General features: G+C 45.6%; 1 protein-coding gene across 4 annotated transcripts in view; it reads left to right on the forward strand.

The window, feature by feature from the left end:
- The window catches only part of RUNX1 (RUNX family transcription factor 1), a 232,785-nt gene that overhangs the window by 167,435 nt on the left and 50,659 nt on the right, over positions 1-14,691 (forward strand). For all 4 annotated transcript variants that reach the window (XM_066370262.1, XM_066370259.1, XM_066370260.1 and 1 more), the window contains one exon: positions 2,625-2,729. In XM_066370262.1, the coding sequence (XP_066226359.1) occupies positions 2,625-2,729 (105 nt within the window). The remainder of the gene's footprint in view (positions 1-2,624; positions 2,730-14,691) is intronic.

The raw sequence follows: 14,691 nt of genomic DNA on the forward strand, positions 1-14,691 counted from the left end.
ATGGCTTTACTCATCTTAACTCATTTAACCTCCCACCATACTCTACCCCTCTACCCTGAAGCCTCTCCCACTGTCCCCTTTTCTCAGCTCCCTGTGAGGGGACACAACCCGTGTCCTCAGGCCTTTACCACCAAAAACCCCATTCAACACAACATCCTAGTCAATCAGAGGTAAAGACTACTTCAGGAGCAGCCCCAGAACAGCCACAAAGCAGCCTCTCGTCAGCAAGGAAGCCTTCCTGAAAGATGAGTGACAGGTGCCCAGCTGTGAAGCCCAGAAGACCGAGGCAAGGGCTGGAGTCAGGAGGCCTGGGTGGCCGGTGAAGGGGACAGAGGAAGAAAGACCCCGAAGCAGAAATGCCCTGGCCTCTGCGTGGGACACAGAGGAGGAGATTCTACCTGGGGAGCGAGAGGCTTGGTAGTGAGAGGATCCTATAAGCTGGCTGTGGGATTCAGCCTTGCTGCTGGCAGCACTGACCCTGGTAGGCTGTTGACGGACAAAGGGCAGAGCAGCCGTGATGCTCAGAGGAGCACATGCGCAGGGCTGCTCCCAGGGCTGCAGCGGCCCTTGCTCCTTTGACCAGTTCTTCAAAAGCCACATACTGCACAGCAAGGTGGCTGGTCCTCTGCATGTTCACCTTCACTCGCTGTCCCTCTTCATGAGGCCTGGCCTGCGGCCTCTCCTGCCCATTCCTCCAAGCCAGTATTTGCTGACAGGATAAGAAACAATCTGTCTCCTGGTGGCACTGGAAGGATGTCCTGAAGATAGCACATCCCTAAGGCCCAAAAGATCCTTCCCCAGGGAGAAGGCCAGCTGATGGGAAGATGCATGTAGGCGCAGGGCCTCCCGGATCCCCCAGTGCTCTGGCCCGAGGCACACTCCTCACCCCGCCTGTTGGACAGGTCAGCCATGGCCTTAGTTACAAAGCCACATGGGGCAAAGCAGGTTGCATCATCTGACCTTCACTTGGGAGTGTTCTCATCGTAGACTTTAAATAGGATCCTGATCAATGGGGATGGTTCGGTGGGTTTTTCCTGATCAGGAATCGCTGGCTTGCTGTGGCCAAAGATGTTTCTCCACTGAACATTCTTCTGGCGCCTTCTTTTGTATCAATCTTGCATGGCAGTTGAAAATATTCTGCTGTTTCTAACTGGGAGAAGGAAGAAGGTTTAGTTTTGGAAATGGTTTTGGGAGCAGGTAGGGGAGCAGGTGGGCATGTTTGTTTTTCTTTCATTTCTCTTTGGTTTCATTTCATGCTGCAGGAGTAAGAAAAGAAACTGTTAGAGCACCATTGTATTGATGTAGGAGGTCTGAACATCATGCTTGGTCAAACCTTAGGATCCTGCTATGGGAAACAGAGAAAACAAGACAGTGAACACAACAAATACCCCTTCGAAAACCATGCACAGAATACAGTTTTGTCAGTTTCACTCATAGTAACACATTTAACCTCCCCCCAGAAATGCTGTCAAGTAGGAAAAGTTATATGTACCCATCTTCCAGGTAAGGGCACTGAGGCACAGAGAGGGCTGCTGTCTTGCCAAAGCCAGCTACCTAGAGTCCATCCTCTGAACCACTAGACCAAGAAGATAGTTTTTTAACATTGATATATTTGCATATTAATCATATTATTAGTATATTTATATTAATTACATTAGTAATGACATTATATATTATAAATGTACTTTTAAAATAGCTTTTGAAAGTTATTAAGAGCATCGTATGAGATATATATTGTGAAGACACACTCATATGTCATGAGTATGAGTGAGATGTTTAGATGGAAATTCATGTGTGTATATGTGTTTAGGGTTCCGATTGACTCGCAATCTGCCAGCTACATATCCTTAAGTCCATGTATGAACTATAGATGTTGTCTGGCCAATTCCATGAGTGCCTCTAATAACATCTAGTGTTCTAAAATAATATTAAAAAGCAACCAACATTCAGTATTTTTGAAGCCTTGGAGGTGCAAACAAACCTCGAGCATAAAGATGGTTATGGCCTGACCTGTGGTGGCGCAGTGGATAAAGCGTCGATCTGGAAATGCTGAGGTCACCGGTTCAAAACCCTGGGATTGCCTGGTCAAGGCACATATGGGTGTTGATGCTTCCTGTTCTCTCTCTATCTCTCCCTCTCTCTCTCCCCCTCTCTAATAAAAATGAATAAATAAATAAAAATCTAAAAAAAAAAAGTGAGCAAACTAAAAAAATACATTAAAAAAAAAAAAGATGGTTATGGGAGTCTTTTACCCCCCTTTTTTCCTGAGTTTATAAAAGGGGGAGGTGGTGGTGGGGAAGCAGTGGGTCCTTGCCAAGCTGATACTATGTCCCCTGGGGTCTTGATGTGAAAGAAAACGACTCCAAATCTCTCCTGATCCTGTTTGTCGATGATTAAATGAAAGCTGTGGAACTATATGAAGTGTTAGAGAGAGAAATGGAAAGGCATGTATTTCAGAATTTAAGTAAAGCCAAACTCAAGGGCATACTAGAAGAACCAATGGCTGAGGCTGAAGTACTGCCACCTTTCCAGGTTGAGGAAGGGAATAAGTTCATGGTCAGTTATCTAGCAAGTTCCATTCAGGCCATCGCCTCATCCTTTTGTATTCTTTTGTGTCCCACCAGGGAAAAGCTTCACTCTGACGATCACCGTCTTCACAAACCCACCGCAAGTTGCCACTTACCACAGAGCCATCAAAATCACGGTGGATGGACCCCGAGAACCTCGAAGTAAGTGGGACCCTTCTGGGCTGGCACACTCCTTAGAATCCTTGGGTTTGACTGGCACTGCTCCAGTGCGACAGAGGGGGGCATCGGGCCCCTGCAGGAAGAAAGAATCTTATAACAATACTTACTCCTCAAAGGTTGCCTCTGAGCACTGAGCTGTTTTTGAAGCATCCTCTTAGAGGGCAGAAGGATATCAGGGCTAATCAGTGTATTTTAGAACCATTTCAGTCTGTGTGAGACTGAAGATTATCCCTCAAATAACGGTAAAGTCCAACAGATCAGAAGCAAACAGGGAATGGAAGATTAGGCAGGCACAGGGGAGGCCAAAAAAGAGGCCTGAGGGTCAAAGTGGACCACAAGGGCCTGATTACCACCCATGTCGGCCTTTTATTCATTTTTAAGGCTGGAGATAAAAACCATGAAAATAACCGTTTTCTTTTGGTGGCACAGATCAAAATCTTATTACAGGATTGTTTAAAATAGAGAATGGGAGGGTAGGAGAATGTCAGGGGGTGGGGGCTAGGGAGGGGAGACTAGTAAATATAGAAAGATGGTACCAAAAAAAAAATAGCTCCTATGAGGAAAGCTTTTTAAAAAAGGAGTGGGGTTGTTTAGTCTGCAGAAAGATGTCTTCATGGTGACTTAATGACTATCTTTGAGTAAACAGAAAAGTAACACTCTTTTCCAAACCACACCCTTTCCTGGGATGGAGGCTGAGTTACAGCCACAGACCTGTGGAGCTGCCTGGAGGCCCTGACCAGTATCTGTGTGCCTCCAGACCTTGCCGGGTCCCCAGTGGAAAACTGATACTTTCTTCTCAGGGAGAGAGAGATTCAAACCTTACTGCTATTCCTGGAAGATGAGAGGCAGGGAGGCCAGTTGAAAAACAAAGTGATAAAGAATCTGGGGGCAAATGGTAGAGTTCTGGTTCAGGTTCTGATGCCCTCGGCAAGTCACAGAGCCCCTCTGGCCCCGTTTCCTCATCTGCAAAATAGGGATAAAATGATAGTGTCTGTGTAAGACGGAGTGAACTGATACTGAGCTCCTTGCACTGAGAGTGAACTCGGAAGACACGAGAGAGCCCCATACAGCCTCGCTGCCTTTCCTGGCTGTGCTGCAGGGCCAGACCTGAGGACTTTCTCATTGTTGTGATGCCTTTGGGGCTTCTGGGATTGCCCCTGGGGTGTGGCTCTCAACATGTCACCCTGTGGTCAGAACACTTTGTGGCAATCCTTCCTGCTGACCTTGCCACAGCCTTATGGCTGGTTGGTCACCTGCTAGGACCATTCCAGGGGCTGCCTCGGCATTCCCAATGCCCCAGCATGGCAAGAGTCCCACAGAAAACCACCTGCCCACAGGCCAACCCTCAGGATGTGGTCTTCTATCCACAGTCCCCTTGGTGCCATTTGCCACACTCTGACTCCATCCCCCTCTGACCTCATTTTTCCCCATCAGTTTTTTTGGGCCCTGCCCAGACTCAGAAAACCGTGGGACTTGGTAACACCCCAATTCCAATTTATATGTGAAAAGCAGGCCACATGCAGAGGACCACACAGTTCCATCCAAACCTGGAATGACTGTGAGCATCTTGGTAGGCGAACTAAGGACTAATAGTAACCGTGCTTTACACATAGCAGGTGTCTTGGGCTCTCCACCAAGGTGGGGGTAGAGCAGTTGTGACAGGTAAGGAAATTGACTTTGAGAGTAATTACACTGCTAGAAAGGCTCACTCAGGCTGTGGAATCTCTGTCTTTAGAAGCAGAGACCACAGCCATCTCTTGGGCAGTTCAGATGATGACTGCCTGGAGGAAGAAGTTTAAATCACATGACCCCTTGATACACCCTGACTTCTATCCTCCCATGTGTAGAACAGGGCAGGTTTTGTCCCCTTGCTAATATTTTATGTAACAGTTGAAGAACCTAAGAGATGGTTGAGCTTCAGAAAACATGGGCGCTGTGACTTTTAAGAACTCGCAGTCAGAAGGGGAACTGCACCGTTGTAAGAGCTGGCCTGTCTATACAGTCTGCTCTATTCCTTGCTGTTTATCTTTTTTTATATTAAGTGAGAGGTGAGGAAACAGAGGCAGAATCCTACATGCTCCCCAACCAGGATCCACCCAGCAAGTCCCCTACAGGGCAATGCTCTGCCCATCTGGGGCCGCTGCTCTGTTGCTGGCAGTGGAGCTATTTCAGTGCCTGAGGTGAGCCCATGGAGCCATCCTCAGTGCCTGGGGCCAAATTGCTCAAACCATTTGAGCCATGGCTGTGGGAAGGGAGGAGAGAGAGAGAGAAGGGGGAGGAATGGAGAAGCATATGGTCACTTCTTCTGTGTGCCCAGACTGGGAATTGAACCTGGGACTTCCACACGGCAGACCCATGCTCTACTGCTAAGCCCACTGGTCAGGGCTGCTCCCTGCTGTTTATAACGGAAGAAAACAGTCATTATTGAGAAGGGCGCTCTGATTAGACTGAAGGGATTTGCCCCAAAGAGGTGCCTGTTTTTATGGAGTCTTTCCTACCAAATGAAATTTGAGGTCAGAGAAAATTATTACATTAGTTAAGTACATATGTTACAAAGAGGTGTTATAGACCCAGGTAGATAGTCTCCCCTTTCACTAGTGACTTCTACAAAAACAGCCCTAACCATGCAGACTCCCAGGGTGACTCATGTAATGCCGGCTTTTCTGTTCAGCCTATGAGGTGGGGGAGGGGGCATGACTACTTATTAGTGTGCGGTTTTCTCATTAGTACTTGGCTGACTTGGTTAAGGGTAGGAAATACCTCTTTCTGATAATGTTATGCTCACCACCACTTTTATAAAAGAGAATATTAGCAATTTTTTTCCCAGCTTTATTGAGATATAAGTGCTATAACATGTACATTTACAGCACAATACTTGGTTATACTATAGATTGCAAAATGATTTTCACAGTAAGATTAGTTAACACAGCCATTTACTCACATAGTTACAATGTATGTCTGTGTGTGTTAAGAACTTTTAAGATTTACTCTCTTAGCAACTTTCAAATATGCAATGCAGTATCCTTGACTAGTCACCATGCTGAACATTACGTTCCCCAGGACTTACTCTTCTTATAACTGGAAGTTTGTACCCTATAACCAATGTTACTCATTCTCCCCCCACCCCCTTCCAGCCACCAATCTACTCTGTTTCTATGAATTCAATTTTGTTCTAGATTCCACATACAAGTGAGATCATACGTTATTTGTCATTCTTCGTGTGACTCATCTCACTTAGCATAATGTCCTCAAGGTTCATCCATATTGCTGCAAATAGTAGGATTTCCTTCTTTTTCTATGGCTGAGTAATATTCCACTGTGTCACACACACACACACACACACACACACACACACACACACACATACACACTGTCCTTTCTCTATCCATCCATCAGTAGGCACTTAGGTTGCTTCTGTGTCTGGGCTATTGTGAACAGTTCGCAGTCACTTCTAAAGTAATGTTAACAGAGGTCACTGCATGTAAATCAGGGATGCCCAGACTATGTCAAATCTAAGGATCAGTAGGACCTCCAGTGTCCCTTCATTATTATGGTACTATGACTGCTGGGTCCTTCTTGCAAAATGGCCCTGGCATTCATTGCCAAGCCTAATAGTTTTGAAAAGTTCTCTTGTTTTATGAAGTCACAGACTGTGAGAGCTCAGAGGAGCCTGAGGGCCTGTAGGCCTAATAGCATCATAGATAAAGGAAAGCAGCCCCAGAGAAATGAAGTGACTTGCCTAGATTGAAAAGAAATAGTTGGTGACAAAGCCGGAAATAGAAGGAGGAGCTGTTACCTAATTCTCTACTCTTATCCCTCCATTCGTTTGTCCATTCATTCACTTGTCCATCCATCTGTCCCATAGCATCTGGACATGGGGTATACTAAACTCTTTGACCTGGCATCGAAAATCTTGTGTTTGAAATCAGGTTTTGGCTTAACTGACTCCTCCTCGCACTCATCCTAGCTGTAAGGTTGTCAAGAAAGGGGAGAGAGGTGGTGCATCATTGGAGGCATGGGGCCTTCACCTTGCAGCATGCATACCAAAAACAAACAAAAACACAAGAAGGAACGCTTATCTCATTCCACCCCTACTCAAGTCACTCACAAAAGGACTGAAAATTAAAGAACATCCCACAGCCCCTCAGGCTGATTGGAAACTTGATGTTTCAGACCACTAGGGAAAAAATTAATTGTTGAAACATAAATCTATTCCGAGCATCAGCTCCACGAGGAGGATTCTCCGCTGGGGTCCATCCTTGCAAGCAGCCGTGGGGGGATCTGTTTTCAGAACAGTAGGACGCAGAACATTCAGTGCCTTGGGAACATACAAAAAGAGTCTTCTCTTTAAGCCTAAAGGATAGATGAAAAGAATTTTAAAAATAAAAAGGATATTTGAGAGTTTTTTTTAATATTTGGAGGACTAATGAAAAACTCTTGCTCAGTCCATGTATCTGTCATTCAGTCTGTGTGTCTATAATATGAAAAGCTGAGATTCCAGAGCATATTCTCTGCCCATATCCCGTGAAATAGTGTGAATGTGGGAAGCAGCTCAGGGCTGTGCAGGAAGATATTTTGCTCAGCAGAGGGGGAGGAGAGTGAGCTGTTAGGCCCCTGACTGATGGGGGCGGGGGACTGACCCAGTGCTGTAGATTTGGACAGTCATTCTGATGTCATGACCTGTCACCTGTCTAGCCAGGAATCGGTTACATCTGGAACACTGAGTAACCTCTTTAAAAACTAAAAAGTTTAATAAAACAAATATTGGTCACTTCTGGGACAACGCCTGCCCTTGGATTAAAGAAGTTGTTCACAGTCACCGTGCCGTGCTTTAGCTCCCTGGTATCCCCATAATGGACAGTGAGGTGGAGCTGCTACTCAGAGACTTGAGAGTATGCTCTTTCCTGGGGCGCTAGTTTTTATGCCAACTAACTTTTTGATAAAATAGGGAATTATAGTTAAAAGAGGTCAACTGACGGGCCTCACTCCCCGACAACCCAGTTGCTTTGTGAAGGACTTTGTTGAGATTGCGTCAATGTCAAATATACTTTTCCTCTATGATTGTGAATGTAAATATCAACCCTATAACTTGGATGCAGAGAAGACACAGGGTCTTTATATAATAATGGCAAGTGGAAAGAGGAATCAGTGAAGGGTCCCTATAAACTTACAGTGGTAATGAGCCTCCACGTCCTTGGACCCAAGTTTACCCATCCCAGTATGGGATGAGAAGTATTGGCTTCTTGTGACTGACTCATAGACATTTTTTTAGCATGTTATATTCTCTTAATCACAAAAACACCTAATAATAATAACAGCTGGCAGTGCTCATTGTTTGCCTACCGCTGTTCTGAGTGCTGGCCCAGATGAGCTGATACCATATCCACAGGAACAGGTCAGAGAGGCGGACGCAAAAAGACGTTAAGCCCCCTTGTCGAGGTCACACGGCTGGGAAGCAGAATTAAGACAAAGCAGCCCAGACACTGTAATCCACAGACGCCAGCGTCTGACTTCAAGAACTGCACCAATTACTCCTTGAGCTTCGTTGTATTGAACTTTCTCTTCCAGAAATTTTTTTATTAGGAGCGTTTGTCCATACAGTTCTGGTTCAAACACAGTTTTTTTTAGAGAACACAGAGCCTCGCAGCCTCAGCAGGGGTAATTTTTATACTGAGAGGAAGAGGTCAGCTTTTTCCCTTGGGCAGGGTTCAGTCCAGCATACACTGGGGGTGGGAGGCAGCCGGCTGTCACATGTGCGACAGTTGCTTCCATGTCTGTCACCAGGGTCTGCTTGGCACCTGGCATCAGTGGGGACTTAAGGGATGGTGGTGCACAACACCCACCTCCTCCTCCAGTGCTGGCATGCAGGACACTGTGACAGGAATGCTCGCCCGGTGAACAGTGCCCCTTTGGCAAGTCTTCCTAGCAGCCTGTGTGCCCCACGTGCAGCCACTGGAGGATGGGAAGTTGTATCATTCGTGCTCCTGAATGGTCAAGGGAATACCAGACAGTTTTATATACTGTGATCTCAGGATTGTAAGGACCCATCACAGTCACCCTGTCACTGTGCTTGAATCGTATCCTTCAGGTAGTGAGTTGAGCCCTGCCCAATGCCTCTTCTCTGAGTGTCCAAAGAATGGATTTGGCCTTTAGTTTTTTTTTCTAGACAAAATCCCAATCCACAAAAGAGAAAAGGTAATTCCCCTATCCCTCCCACCCAGATATACAGTAGGAGACAGAGGGTTGACAAAGAGAAAACATTCTGACTTCTGTTCCTCTTCCCAGTCTGAAGGGTGTTTGGTGCTAAGACAAACCTTCTGGGGTGACTTCCACTGCCCTGTGATGCTGCCATGCCGAGCGCCCCCGCTACCTCAGGACTTGGCAGGAGCTTTTCTTAAAGCATTAACAACCATCCTGCCTAACTGGCTCCAGTGAACTTGAGAATACCTTGCTGTTTATTATTTTTAGTAGTATCAAGATAGATCAAGAATAGTTTTATGTACATAGAGATCTCCCTGCCCCCTGAGTCTGTGGTGGATTTAATACACACTAGGGTCGGAAAGGGTCCCTGGGTTGAATGGATATGTAAGACCACCCTGGAGGGAGTACGCTTCTGCCCCAAAGCAGTAATGACCCACCTCATCAGCTGGCTGACACCTGGGTGGCCTGTGATCTCTCAGAAACTAGCCCTATCTTCTACAGACATCACTCAGAAAGAAAGAGGAGAAGTTCCTTCCCAGGTACCAGTGAGAAGCCCAAGAAACCATGTAGGTACCTTCTCAGGAGACAGGGAGAGAGAAAAAACTGAATGAAACTTAAATCATTACCTTGAGTTTCTCTTTCCACTCGGACCATGGCAAACCCCTATCACCCCCTGAGTCCCATATCATTGAGGTTGAGATCTTAGTTAATATATCACAGCCCTTGCTAGAATTTTCTATATGAAGTGCTAAAAGGAAGGAAAAAAAATCCTGTTGGCAGCATTTAGGCTTGAGTTTCTCAATCTTAAAACCTGTACAAAGGTCTCTGGGTCCTGGCCTGGGGGACTTAGGCTGCGCACTGGCACCTCGGGCCAGTAGGTGTGAACTTGGGCAGGTCGGTGCTTTTGTCCTCTCTTCTTTGGTCCAATGAAGCAATGGAAAGAGAATCCCTAAATTAGTTCCTATCCGGAAAGGGTAACAGAATGTTGTCAGAAAAACAGAGCCAGCCTGACCAGGCGGTGGCGCAGTGGATAGAGCATTGGACTGGGACGCAGAGGACCCAGATTTGAAACCCCAAGGACTCCAGCTTGAGCGCGGGCTCATCTGGTTTGAGCAAAGCTCACCAGCTTGAACCCAGGGTTGCTGGCTTGAGCAAGGGGTCACTTGGTCTGCTGTAGCCGCCTGGTCAAGGCACATATGAGAAAGTAATCAATGAACAACTAAGGTGTCGCAATGAAGAACTGATGCTTTTTATTTCTCTCCCTTCCTGTCTGTCTGTCCCTATCTGTCCCTCTCTCTGTCACAAAAAGAAAAGAAAAAACAGAGCCATAGGTTCCCCACAAACAGAGCCCCTGAGAGATCGAGCTCCATGGGCCTAGGCCATCCTGTGTCACATTAGACATATCCACATGCACCCAGGTGATACATTTTGCTTGCTTGTTTTTTTTATTTTTTTTTCCTGTAAATTTTTCAAAGGGCTCTCTTTTATCATTTGTTTTTTTAAATTACCTGGCAATGAGTAATTCATTTAATTTCCCATGGCCCTGATTTTTCAGCCATTAACTTGGAATTGCAGTCAGGTTTTGGGATCCCCGTTTGGGCACTTGCTAACTGTGTGGGTGACCATATCAGGGGGTGGCAGCCTGGTTGAGCCTCCATAAACAAGGATGGTGCCCTCCTCATGGGGCAGGGAGGCCAAATGTGACGTCCTCCCTGGAACGTTGGAAACTACTCCTGGGACACAAGGGGCACTGGGGACATGGGACAGAGGCTTGCAATCCTTTGGCTATGAGAACACTAAACAAAAAAGGGTTTGTGAATCCTAAGTTTAAAAATTCATGAAGTTGCCTAATGTTGCTTTTTAGATGTTTAATTAAACATTTATACATTTTGATTTTTTTTTCAGTTTTCCTTTTGTATTTAGACCTGGTGTAATTTCTTTTCCAGTATTTTTGTGGACCCTTGAAACTCCGTAGGTACTGATCCTAACTAAGTCCTTTGTGGGTAAAACGGCCTGCCTCCGAATGTTGAATTTTGTGAAGCAGGCAGGGAAAACCCTATCTGAGCAGCACTGGACGTTGGCACTTGGTATCTTCCAAGTAGGCCCTTTCCGTAATCTATATCATATGGCTGAGGGAGAGGCTCGTCCACACTGTTCTAGAAAACGGACACAAAATGTGCCAAAGTCTCTTGGGATCCAGACAAATGCAGCTCACCTGCCAGGTGGGGCAGCACCTTGACCCGCCTGCCACCCAAAAGCTTTGCAGCATAGCACACTTGCTCAGCCACCCTCTGGATTTCTGAAACCAACATTCCTTTCTGCACTTGTTCTGGGGTCAGTTTTTTGTTTTCTGTTTTTTGTTTGTTTGTAGTTGTTGGGTTTTTGTTTTTGTTTTATGCATTTGTGGGTATCAGTTCGGTAGGCTCTTCCTCATTTCCCCCCAGATACCGTAAGTGGAACATTCCAGTGCTCAGTGATCACCGTACATACAGCATTGGAGATCCCTGGTGCAGGCGCTACACCTTGGTGGTCTGCTGCCCTCCTACCTTTTGGCTAGATGGAGTAGCCCCTCCTAGATGGTTGGGCAGCAACTCAGCTAAGGCCCGTGGCTGCCATCTAGTTGCATTTTGTGAAGAGCTCAAGCCACGGCGTTGGGAGCCCTGGTGGCTGCAGGAGCGGGTGGTCCCGGTTCTGTGCGCAGCCCCACCGTTTGTGCGTGGGTCGCGGAGGGATTGCTGTGGGCACATTGCAGCCCACGGTGCATTACAACATGTCAGCCTCTCGGCTTTGGGAAGGGCTCTGAATATTTTCAGTACAGGAACCACTTTCTATTTTTCACTTTGAAAAAAAAGAAAAAAAACTTTCCTTGTATTTTCCCAAAGGCTTGGGGTGTTTTTTTTTCCTTTAAAGTTACATAACTAAAAAAAGAAAAGAATAAAAGCCTTTAGTAAGAATTAGATCAAGTGGGCCTCATGAACTCCACAGCCACACACACACACACACACACACACACACACACACACACACATTATATGGAAGAGCACCTTAACGTAAGTTAAGTAAAAAGTCTCCCCACCCTTCCACGTACAAGATCATTTGTGCTAACTTGAAAATTTGCATCCCCCTCCCCCCGCTTTCCATGTTCTTTTCTTTCATATACAGTTTGTTTTAAACATTCACTTTTTTAGCTGTGAAAAGTTGGCAATCAAGAAAGGATATGTTAGGCATAATCTGTTGCTGAGCATTGTAGCTGGGCATCACCAGACCATCACTGACCAAGACATTGACAGCAGTTTGGATGTGAAACGAGTTCTTCAAAGTGTGACTTAACATGTGGTATATTTGTATGGAGTCCCATGTACAACTAAGTCATACAGGATTACTAGGGAAATTCGCTCTAGCCAGTAGCTAAACATCCTGGAGAGACATTTATAAATGTAAAAAAAAAAAAAAAAAAGGTACCCAAAGCAAAATTCTTTCCTATTTGCCTTCTTTTTTTTTTTTTTTTTTTTTAAAGAAACAGATTAATCTGCCAACTCCCTAGACCCTTTAAAGTAAGTTAATGGCAGTCCCTGGGCTTGGCCCTCCCATGACTTACCTACTGAGGTTCTCTGGAAGCAACTGTGGACAAAGCTCAGACCGTCATTGAGATCTTCACTGGGCCTTTTAGACCAAAATGGCAGGCATTTGAGAGTGTTTATTGGTTTGGTTTTGGTTTTGGTTCAGCGTGGCTTGGAAGTATTCCGTTTTCTGGTCATTAGAGATAAAAAATAGATACCTGAAATGAGAGTAAGCTATAAGCACTGGGTACATGTATGGCCCTTTTTGATTGGCTCCTGCTGTCACCTTACTTTGAATTGACTTTGCAGTGGTTGTATGCCTTTTCTAATTCACTCATCTTAAAGCGCTAAGGAGAAACATGCATGGTGCTATCTCTGCTGTCATCTCCAGTGTTGCTAACAGGGCACAGCTCACATTCCAGAGACGAGGCAGAGAGCTCGGAGCCTGTGGGAGTGAGACAGGAGTGCGGAGCTGGACCAACCAGGCCCCACGTCTTCCTGTGTGCCAGTTTCCCCATCTGCAGAATGGGCTTAGGGACACCCCCTGGCTGGCGGTGTGAGGATTAAATGGGATAGCCTGAGAGGCAGACTAGCGGAGTAGTTGGCCACCCCAGGCAGAAAGCTGGCTTCCTGATTCAGCCTTGCCTCTCCTCCGTTGTCAGATTCGTCCTCCCCAAGCTCAGTGTCCTCAGGTGAGAAACTGAAGGAGATGCTATCTTTATCGTGGGAGAGGCTTGTGCAGATTGGATAAAGGGGCACAGGTGATAACAGCACAGTGCCTGGCACAGAGGTGCTCCTTAAACACTCGCTGTTACTAAAGCACATGCCCTGGGCATGGGTCGGCTCCTTTTCCTCATGCCTTTGCCCTTCCCAGGGGAAAACTTGTGGAATTCTGCCCACGTGGGGGCCAGATATTTGCCATTGCCAGCTTACTTTTTGCAAAACATCCTAGCTGAGCAGGCCCTCAGAATACAATACTATAGTGGCTTTTCTCTTTTTTCATTCCACCCTATTCTTTACCCCAAATACTGAACTGACTTCAGCAACTTATTTCTCCTTGAAGCAAAACCCCATCGCCCTGTTTCCTTACAGAAAGGTGGGCTTTTCTCAGACAGAGATTTTTATCAAAATGTAGTTGTTTCTTAACTGAACATGAGCATCTGTGCTGCTGTGGGACCAGGCAAGACTCTCAGCATCTAGAACCTTCCACTGGGTCATCAATAAGATGGGACTAGTAATGTGAGCCCTGTCTGTGCATAGGGTTGTTTTGGATGAACTGAGATAATATGTGGGGGGTAAACAAAGTTAGGTGCACAGTTGTAATACAAATAATACAATAATTAACACATGAATAATAAAAGAATAAACCATGTTTTGCATGTTCACAACTGTTAACCTATTTTTTAGTCCACCCCTGTCTATCAAAGGTGCTTTGTAGGCCATCTAAAGATGAGACACTACAAATATAATAGGTATGTAATTAGAGGATAGAAAAATAACAATAGAAACATGCATTATTATTATTATTATTATTATTATTGTGTGTTATATAAAAACCTGAGGGATCTTAAAATATTATTGGTTTCTTGATGGTAGATTTCATCTCATTATGGCTTTTGGGGATTGATGAGAAGAAAATTGTAGGAAAAAAAGAGACATAAATCAGCCTCCAGTGAATGCAGACTCTTTAGGAATCTTGCCTCTGTCATAGAGTGTCTTAATGGTCTCTTTCCCTACTTCTGCATCCCCTTTAAGAATGAGGGAAACAAAAAGAAGCATCGATCTTGACAGCCGAGAGAGCTGAGTCTTCTTTTAATACGTTTTCCCAAAACCAAATACGATTTTTTTTCTGTCTGACTCCAATGCTGTTTCCTTCCAACGAGAGGTTTGCACTGCAATTTTAAGAGCTTAGTGTGACCTGCTCAGACCTTGTTCCTTTTAACTTTTTTTTCTGGCCTGTGGCTTTTTATATATGCTGCTCGCCTAAGATTTCTGGGTTAGATTTCAGGGGGTGAAATGTGACACCCTTGCATGTTGGTGCCAGTTTCCCAGGACAGTCAACACTGCAGCTGCTGGGAGGTGACAGTCTTCCGAGGTTCCAGAGGTCGGCGCACAGACAGGCGGCGGGGAGCAGGTTGGGAGAGACTGGGTTCTGTTCCTTGTGTGATTCAGCCGGTCTGAAA

The sequence above is a fragment of the Saccopteryx leptura genome, chromosome 2, assembly GCF_036850995.1.
Source record: "Saccopteryx leptura isolate mSacLep1 chromosome 2, mSacLep1_pri_phased_curated, whole genome shotgun sequence".
NCBI classification, from domain to species: domain Eukaryota; kingdom Metazoa; phylum Chordata; class Mammalia; order Chiroptera; family Emballonuridae; genus Saccopteryx; species Saccopteryx leptura.